This window comes from Vespula pensylvanica, chromosome 4 (assembly GCF_014466175.1).
Source record: "Vespula pensylvanica isolate Volc-1 chromosome 4, ASM1446617v1, whole genome shotgun sequence".
NCBI classification, from domain to species: Eukaryota; Metazoa; Arthropoda; class Insecta; order Hymenoptera; family Vespidae; genus Vespula; species Vespula pensylvanica.
In genome coordinates, this window is record NC_057688.1 from 10,094,028 (window position 1) to 10,102,343 (window position 8,316).

An 8,316-nucleotide genomic window follows, 5' to 3' on the forward strand; every position below is an offset into this window, starting at 1 on the left:
TCATCTCTATCTAAAAAACAATGCTTTTGATGAAAGTGCTGCATATTTTAGAGAACAGTAATCTATATTATCTATGAATTTTACAATCTGCAAATGCAAGTAGTAAATCAATATTTTAGGCAACTAATATATATATATATATATATATATATATATATATATATATATATATATATATATATATATATATATATATATATATATATATATATATATATATATCTGTGTGTATGTGTGTGCGCATATATATATATATATATATACATACATATATATATACATATATATATATATATATAACACACCATACACACAAACACACACAAATTTACAATGTAAAAAAATATATTTAAAAAGGAAAGATTTCTTCCTATCTTTCGTTATAGCTTTACTTGTGGTTATTGGTTAATTAAATTCTCGGTAATATCCGACGGTTGTCTAAAATAGTATCACTAGATTTCTGCTTCAGTTTATTTACACCTAAACAACTTATATTACATCATTGTAAGCTATTTCTCTTTACCAAACGATAACATTTGTATAGACTAAAATGACTTTTATAATTCATAGTTTATGCAAAAGTGATAACACATTTGCAATAATCAATAATTATTATTTACCTTCTGCAATATATAAATACACACAGTATCAGTAATATTACGATCTTGAGTTGGATCCACTTGTTAATGTCAAAGAAATATTCCTTTTTAGTTTTTTTTTTCTACTTTATACATTTTCAGAGAAAGTTATTAATATATTCTAAGGATCATGGAATTGTAGTAAGTTAAATAATTTTGATAATAATATTTAAATAGAGTGCATGGATGTTAATTACATTTGTTGCTTAATTCTAAATAGTTGATTCTGTCTTAGCATTGGCAAATACAAATTTCTCTGTATCCTCTGTGATAGATAAAAAAAAAAAAAAGAAATAGAAATATTTAATGAATTTGTTATGACTAAATTAAGGCAATGACGGAAGATCTCATTTTATATTTTACAAAATTTCTTTTGTTTTTCCTTCAACGTCCTGACAAATTTGAGAATTTAAAGGACCTTCATTCTCTATTTCTTTTTCAACAAAGATGTCCGCATCGTGTTGTCTTCGTTGTATTTTCTTTGCTTCTATCATTATATCATTTTGAAGTAGTTCTTGTTGTGCAAAATAATTGCGCATATTGTCTCGTATCTGCTGACAAAACTTTTCGGGATTTGCCTCCATATAACGATATACAAATAGATCAGCGCCATTTATAGTAAAGTAATGATTAAAAACATTAATTCGAGCTCCAATAAAAAAATCTTGCGGCGTGTAATATAATGGATTATCCCTATCAGTGCCAGGTTTCTTAACAAGCGTTGCTTTCAAGAAGCATCCTTCGCGACGACCAGAATTACGTTTCTCGAGCTCTTGTATTAGCACGGTACCTTCGCTTAAATTGTATTCTAAGACGAAATCACGATCTTGATCTTCAGGATGTACATTATCCATCTTCATAGAATAACGTAATTTTCGAGGGAAATTAGATAATTGTCTTATAACATTCTTTTTAGGTGGTTTAACTCTATAGGATAAACAGCTAGCGTACGTGTCTTCGGGGGTTCCTAACATAATATGCGGAGGTATTTTATGTTCAGACAATGGCTTTATCTGATCAATAGGAGGATCAATAGGAATACTACTAGGCTGAATTATCCTTAGTACTTCGGAATAATATTTTCTCGTGAAAAGGTCACAATCGTATAAAAGAAATTGTCTTCCAAATATATATACCGTTTCACCTATCTAATATATAAAAAGGATATCGATTTAATGTAAGTCATTGTTTTAAAAGAATGTAAAATTACTTATTTACCTTAAAATCCTTTGGTGTATAATACTCTATTATCTCAGGATCTCCGTATTCCATATATATTCCTGGATAAGACGATGGAAAATATTTCCAATTTTTTGGTACTTTCATTCTCTTTAAAAGCATTGTTACAGGATCCTTGCCATTATTTGGTTTATGAACCTCGCGTATAGCTATGGTATCGTCCATTAAGAAATACATTATTTGATAATAATCGTCATTCCATTTGGCGTCAAATGATAAAATCATTCTATCATATTCTAAAAATCGTCGCCTGGCATCATCGGGCATTCGAGTAACGCATTCCGTAACTTTAATTTTCATTTTACGATCTCCTATGTACGGATCTATGGGCGTGTCTTCTTTATCTCCCACATCAATACCCTGACTACTCAAAAATTCTCTCGTAAATAGATCACAATCAATAATATGATAAACTATTCCATAGATGCCTATAAGTAATGTAAAATTGTAATTATAATGGTGTAAAGAGTTAATATAAGTCAGATAATGATAAATAGTATTATCAATTGGCATTCATTTAGCAAAATTCATTTAAATGGCCTAGACTTACATATATCTTTACCAACATTAAGATCTTTCCAATGGAAATAATCGCCATTGATAGTTTTTGCAATTTTATCACGCCTCACAAGTTTACCTTGCAAAAATCCAGCATTTTCTATAAAAGGCTCTATTACGCATAATGTATCGTCCTCTAAGAAATACATAATGTATACATGACGTATACGAAAATGTTCGTTCGGAGAATTAAAAATTCCTTGACGAAAGAAAGCTTTAAAACGAAGACATTTTTGCGCGTACAATGCGTAATGCGGTACAAACTGTTGATATCCGTAATCACGTACGCGACCGTACGTTAACGATGGATCGTATCTAAGTTTAATATATTAGTCATTACAATCGAATTAATGTTAAGAAGTTAATGAAACTTACGGCAGATTTTGTATATTTTCCTAAGAATCGGTAAAGCTTGAAATTTCTTGATGATCTTCTAATAACTTACTGTATGGGATCTTTCTCCTCCATATAGGCAAGAGATGCAACATCGATAGGCCTTCCCCCAATACCGAATTTACTGTCATTTAACGTTCGGAAACCATTTAAAAAGCCAAATTTGCGCTTGAATCTGTAATCTTGAATCTTTAGGAATATTAAATACATCATTATATTGCCATATCGAAGAAAATAACGATCGCGCCTTCTCATATTTAGCAAAAGAAAATTTGGAGAAACTTACACTTGGATCACGAAAACTATAGCCGGGTATGAGAGGTAAGCCTTCCATATTAAAAATTAAAAATATATACGAAGAAAAAGATGGACGAGGATTACTGTTACTATTTTAGATAATTGAACTTCTTTAATACTGGAAATCCACTCCTCTAACAAGATGCCTATATCTGTTGCTATAACAACGCGATTTTCTATTGATCTAACAAAATCAAACGACTCTGATTTTCGCGGCTCAACAATGCATAATATCATTTTATTTAAATAAACATTTAATTTTTCTGTAGGTTGTGAATGATTTATACTCAGAGAAATGGTGTTCAGTTATTTATTTCTGCATGTTTTATTCACAGCAGTTTTATTATTGAATGGCTTCCCTAAATCATCTGAAATTATTCAAATAATAAAATCATAAAGTAAGAACTTCTTTAAAAATAGCCATACAGCCTGCAGATAGGCAACCAGCCACTGGTACAGTTATCAACCATGCAAAAGCAATATTTCTGAACAGTTTCCAAGAAACACCCTCACCACCACGCGATGCCCATCCAACACATACCACCGATCCTACTTTGCAATGAGTCGTTGACACAGGTAAACCAGCCTTACTTGCCAACAAAACTGTCACTGCGGCTCCTACCTAAAATATTGAAATAAATAAATACAATACGTTCTTACATGATGTACTCCAAGGCGTGTGAGTTATATTAATTATAACATAAGTTTATTAGTTATTTACCTCTATAGTGAAGCCTGTAGTAGGTGTTATACGTGCTAAATCTTGTCCTAATGTACGGATTACTCTACGTCCCCATATCCATAAGCCAGCAGAGATACCTAATCCACCATAAAGTAGTATTAATATTGGTGTGTCAGCTTCTTGTCTCGCAGAACCCTCTGCATATATTGCCCATAGTGCTATGAGAGGACCAATAGCATTGCTAACATCATTACCACCATGTGCAAAACTACCAAAACCAGCTGTTAATACTTGTAGAAATGAAAATAACTTTGAGACTTCCGGTTGTTCTTCGTCTTTCTTATCGCTCTCTGCTTGACTTTCTTCGGCATTAGAACCACCTACTATTAAAAGTGGACTAGCACTACTATTACCGCGTAATTTTGGTGCTGCAACTTCTTTTGTGTCACTATTACTAGTACATGGATTTTCCGAAATTATAGACATAGCTGTCGTTTCTCTTTTATCGCACGTACACAAGGCCGTCTTTTTTTCACCACTAGGGCCAGATAAAATTATCCTTTTTCTTTGCCATGGTACAACAAATAAATAAACAATAATTCCTGAAAATAATCCTAAAGTCAACGCAGCCGTCAAGCTACCCCACCATGGCATTTTATCCAACATCAACACTGTGTGCAATAAAAAAAATATTATTGTTAATTCCTGTAACATCATGCAAACATAGATAAAATATGATTACACACATTTAGGTCCATCGTGTGCAACCGACATGACATTGACAGCAATGGTGAGGCCATATGCTAAAGGAAGTATACGAAGTCCCTGTTCAAAAGGTTCGCTAGACCTTAACACAAATTTTCTTATGAGCCAAAAGATAGCAGCGGATACGATTCCGCTGAGGAGAGGGCTTGCAAACCAGGATGCTGCTATATTTATTAGGGCAATCCATTTTACCTATAAATTTTAATGCAATTGGTAATTATTAGTTATTAATCATTACCGATAAACAAATTATTATTAAATAAATTAAAACTATACAAACCCCTGCTGTTCCCCTACAGACAAGAGAAAATCCTACAGTAGCTCCAACAATGGAATGTGTACCAGAAATTGGAAGTCGTAATGCAGTTGCAAGCAATAACCAGATTCCAGATCCAGCTAGACTAGAAAGTGCTCCTACCATTAATTCTTTTTCGTGGCCTTCATATAACGTTACATCTAGTATACCCTTACGCATTGTATCAGAGACCTAACAAAGGAAAAACAATAAGCAAATTTGTTGGAAAATTAAATATTTGATACGTATAATCTTTGGATCTCCCCCTTTCTCTCGCTCTCTCTCTCTCTCTCTCTCTCTCATTGTTAGAGTATACCTTATATCCTATCAGTACAGCACCAGCAATTTCGAAGAAAGTTGCCAAGATGCAAGCTTGAAAAATTGTAAGGACCCCGGCACCCACGCTCGTCCCAAAACTGTTTGCAACATCGTTGGCACCTATGCCAAATGCTAGGACAAATGCTACTATGAAACCAACTATTAGTATCCAAATGAGATTTTCATCGTATGGTATGCTCATATTTATGTTATTGATAAACAGTGCTATTTGAGCTTTGACAGTGCGATGAGTATTTTTCTTGGCGTTATCTCTGTCTTAAAATTAATAGGCGCAATCAACTTATTTTCCTTAATATTTGCATAACAATGGATATCAAACAAATGAACATATATCAAGAAAAAGCTCTTCAATAATAATGCAAATTCCTTGAAGAGTACTATATATCAGTATATGTAAATATTAATCACCAGAATATATATCTTTGTATATACACTTAAGTGTATATTTATATTTTTTATTTTGTTTCTAACACAATCAATTATGTGTTTATATTTTTGTACATACAACAGAGGTAGTATTTCGATACAGCACCTGTTTTATCTAACGGCATGACTTTATTGCTCGTTAGCCTATAATTGTTTTAGCGATAAAATTATTGATGTTTAATAACCCTTATATATTTGCCAGTTTTGCTTGGATCACAATTATAATGTTCAGTTTTGGAATTATTCTTTGTCAGCATCTTCCTTTCACAAATACATGCCAGTTTTTGCAGTGACCACATCTGAAAAAGAAATGTTCAAAAGAATTATATAATGTGCGTTAAAGATAAAAGAAAAGAAAGAAGAAGAAAAAGTTTATTTGCAATAAAATTTCATCATTATATTGAAAATATTTTTTGAAGCAATGTTATGCTTACTCTTCAATTTGCAATTTTAATTGATCTTATAGAAATGTTCTACAAGTAAAATTGTAATTTTGTAAAATTTCTTACAGGAGTAAGATATAGATTGGAACATTCCTTTTTGCACTTTGCACTTGTTATTTTTTATTATCCTATATTGCGATCTATTTTCGTGTTTCCGATTAATAAATCGATAGAAAAGAAAATATAAGTAAAGAATATTTTACTCCAAAGGAAAAAGTAAGTTGTTCCAAGATAAATCGTTGGATATAATGTCAGAAAAATTGACTTCGGTTATGTCTTAATGACAATCAAATAGCGAAAACGTAATAAGTTCGTTGACGGCAAAGATTTCGAAGGTTTTTAGTCGATAATTCGTGTTCGTGCCTTTACAGATCTTGTCTCTCCGTTGCCATTATGTTTTCTATTGCCCTTCGAACGTGTGTCTAAATCTCCTACCTTTTATAACAGAGTACTTTTCGTAAAACGATACGATTCGATACGATCATTAGTGGTCGTTGTCAGCGTGATGTCTTGTCAATATTTCTATTTAAGTTAATAAAATGCGAAAGATATCGCGAATAAAAATGTTCGTCAAATTCGCGACCCAATCTACAAGTCTTTCACAACGGGAGATACTTGTGTCGCATCCCCCTCAAAGGGAGAGGGAATGAGATATTGATCCAGTATTTACCCACGAAACTTTATAGATGTTATAGATTGATTTATTTTTTTAGCATTTTATAAAAATTACATCGTATTTATATGTTTTTATATTTTTATTTTGCTTTGTCATTTTTCTATTTCACCGGTACTCCGACATCTCATCTAGTTGTCTATAATTTATACGCGTAAGGAAATGACTCGTTTAAGGTTGCATAAAGGATGTTAAATACGTTAAATATACCGCGTACGATGCATAATTGTCGTTAACCGTATATATACCGTTATAAATACAGCAAGGATCTTTATTAATCCAAACGTTTTTACGAACTTATACGAAATTATTTGTGCTTACTTTTATATATTTTGATAAACTGAATCGTGCGCGTTCGATATATAGGTATATATATACATGCATATATACAGGCAGCATCCAAGGGAATTTTTTAATTTTATATAAAAGATGTGGTTGATAATTTGTATAAAAACAAAACAAATTGTTCATTTTAATACACAAATAAAATAAATGATACGAGTATACTATATTCCATTTAATATATTTATATATAACTTATACATTATTCGTAAGTTTTATACACATATTCTTTGTGTTAAATGACACAAGTATTAGTGTGCTATAAAATGTACAACTAATTGCTAATATATTCAAGTTTTATTCAAGATTCCATCTCTCCTTTTCTTCTCGTTCTTTAACAACTTCGTCTACTAATGGAGTAAGATATAATACATCCTGTAAAAACAATAACAGATTAAGTAATAATAATAATAAGATATGTTTACTATAAATCTTAGAGAGAAGAAATTTTATAATACAATAATTATATAACAGCATAGGACTTATATATGTCAAATATATAAATTACATGATAAAGTTGACAGAGGTAAATTATTTTTAATAATTTTTTTACAATGTTTAAGAGATTAAATCATGTACCTCTTCGAATTTAGTCCATTGTTCTTTAGGTAGAATTCTTTTCATTGCATCTAATTGAAGAGCTCTTACTATGCGGAAATTACGTTCATCTCTTACATGTTCTGGAAGTCTTCTTAATGCTTCTTGTACATCTGGATCCATTTCGCTACGTATGTCATCGCGCATTAATCCTATAATTTTTTAAACATTGTTTCAGACATATTTATACGTTACGACGCATGCACGTAAGATGTGCGCGCACAAGCACAAACATCCATCCACCCATCCACACACACATATCGATTAACGTTCTTTACCGTATTTATTAAAACCAGATATATTGTACATCCATTTTTGTACTCCTGGTGCTAAAACAAATGACAGAGTACATGTACATTACATAATCTTTTCTTTTTCGAAAAGAAATAACAGTATTTATAATTATAACATAGAATCTTCTCAAGAAAGAAAAGCATGATTACTTACTTACTACGTATTTATTAAATAAGCTAATTAGCATTTTCGTACGTTTAAAATCGTAAAAACCGATCTACAACAAAAATACTCTTTCAAAGAGAAGCAGAAGTATTGAGCCTCCTTAGACTTGACACCGATCGAAGCGCCGCTTCGTGCTGTATTTTGAAAGTTTTAATATTTACGTCCATAGA

At 31.4% G+C, this 8,316-nt stretch overlaps 3 protein-coding genes and 1 long non-coding RNA gene across 7 annotated transcripts; 1 reads left to right on the forward strand and 3 right to left on the reverse strand.

Annotated features, from left to right (window-relative positions):
- Window positions 1–498: 498 nt before the first annotated feature.
- LOC122628871 (EF-hand domain-containing protein 1-like) lies at window positions 499–3,162 on the reverse strand. Its single transcript, XM_043811660.1, is given in 5 exon segments — window positions 499–1,786; window positions 1,857–2,305; window positions 2,428–2,750; window positions 2,881–3,077; window positions 3,079–3,162. Coding segments are annotated over 5 exon segments (1,842 nt in total). The 3' UTR covers window positions 499–997.
- Window positions 3,163–3,421: 259 nt separating this feature from the next.
- Window positions 3,422–6,730, reverse strand: LOC122628872 (sodium-dependent phosphate transporter 1). Of its 3 annotated transcripts, none has more exons than XM_043811661.1 (6): window positions 6,511–6,730; window positions 5,184–5,931; window positions 4,853–5,059; window positions 4,554–4,764; window positions 3,847–4,478; window positions 3,422–3,747 (listed from the first exon to the last, which is right to left on the reverse strand). In XM_043811661.1, exons 2-6 carry the CDS (start codon window positions 5,385–5,387, stop codon window positions 3,517–3,519), a joined length of 1,485 nt encoding a protein of 494 aa, XP_043667596.1. In that variant the 5' UTR covers window positions 5,388–5,931; window positions 6,511–6,730; the 3' UTR covers window positions 3,422–3,516. The 3 variants fall into 3 exon arrangements, with proteins under 3 accessions (XP_043667596.1, XP_043667597.1, XP_043667598.1); XM_043811662.1 differs by lacking the exon at window positions 6,511–6,730 and adding an exon at window positions 6,142–6,498; XM_043811663.1 differs by lacking the exon at window positions 6,511–6,730 and adding an exon at window positions 6,067–6,498.
- On the forward strand, window positions 3,675–5,115 carry LOC122628885. Its single transcript, XR_006327125.1, has 3 exons — window positions 3,675–3,804; window positions 4,560–4,785; window positions 4,872–5,115. It is a non-coding gene; the product is annotated as an uncharacterized LOC122628885 (long non-coding RNA).
- Window positions 6,731–7,252: 522 nt separating the features above from the next.
- On the reverse strand, window positions 7,253–8,293 carry LOC122628882 (cytochrome b-c1 complex subunit 7-like). 2 transcript variants are annotated; one of them, XM_043811694.1, is made up of 4 exons: window positions 8,135–8,293; window positions 7,966–8,016; window positions 7,670–7,839; window positions 7,253–7,465 (listed from the first exon to the last, which is right to left on the reverse strand). In XM_043811694.1, exons 1-4 carry the CDS (start codon window positions 8,166–8,168, stop codon window positions 7,388–7,390), a joined length of 333 nt encoding a protein of 110 aa, XP_043667629.1. In that variant the 5' UTR covers window positions 8,169–8,293; the 3' UTR covers window positions 7,253–7,387. The 2 variants fall into 2 exon arrangements, with proteins under 2 accessions (XP_043667629.1, XP_043667630.1); XM_043811695.1 differs by having other exon boundaries at window positions 8,139–8,280.
- Between the last annotated feature and the right edge of the window lie 23 nt (window positions 8,294–8,316).

Bases quoted from the DNA above. Each gene is read 5' to 3' on its own strand.
- LOC122628882 (XM_043811694.1), bottom strand. From the start codon at position 8,168: ATGCTAATTAGCTTATTTAATAAATACGTAGTAA. The intron at 8,017-8,134 runs GTAAGTAATCAT...CATTTGTTTTAG, and splicing joins ATTTAATAAATACGTAGTAA to CACCAGGAGTACAAAAATGG. The intron at 7,840-7,965 runs GTAAAGAACGTT...AAAAAATTATAG, and splicing joins ATCTGGTTTTAATAAATACG to GATTAATGCGCGATGACATA.
- LOC122628872 (XM_043811661.1), bottom strand. From the start codon at position 5,387: ATGAGCATACCATACGATGAAAATCTCATTTGGATACTAATAGTTGGT. The intron at 4,479-4,553 runs GTGTGTAATCAT...TATTGCACACAG, and splicing joins TGCACACGATGGACCTAAAT to TGTTGATGTTGGATAAAATG. The intron at 3,748-3,846 runs GTAAATAACTAA...TCAATATTTTAG, and splicing joins CTACAGGCTTCACTATAGAG to GTAGGAGCCGCAGTGACAGT.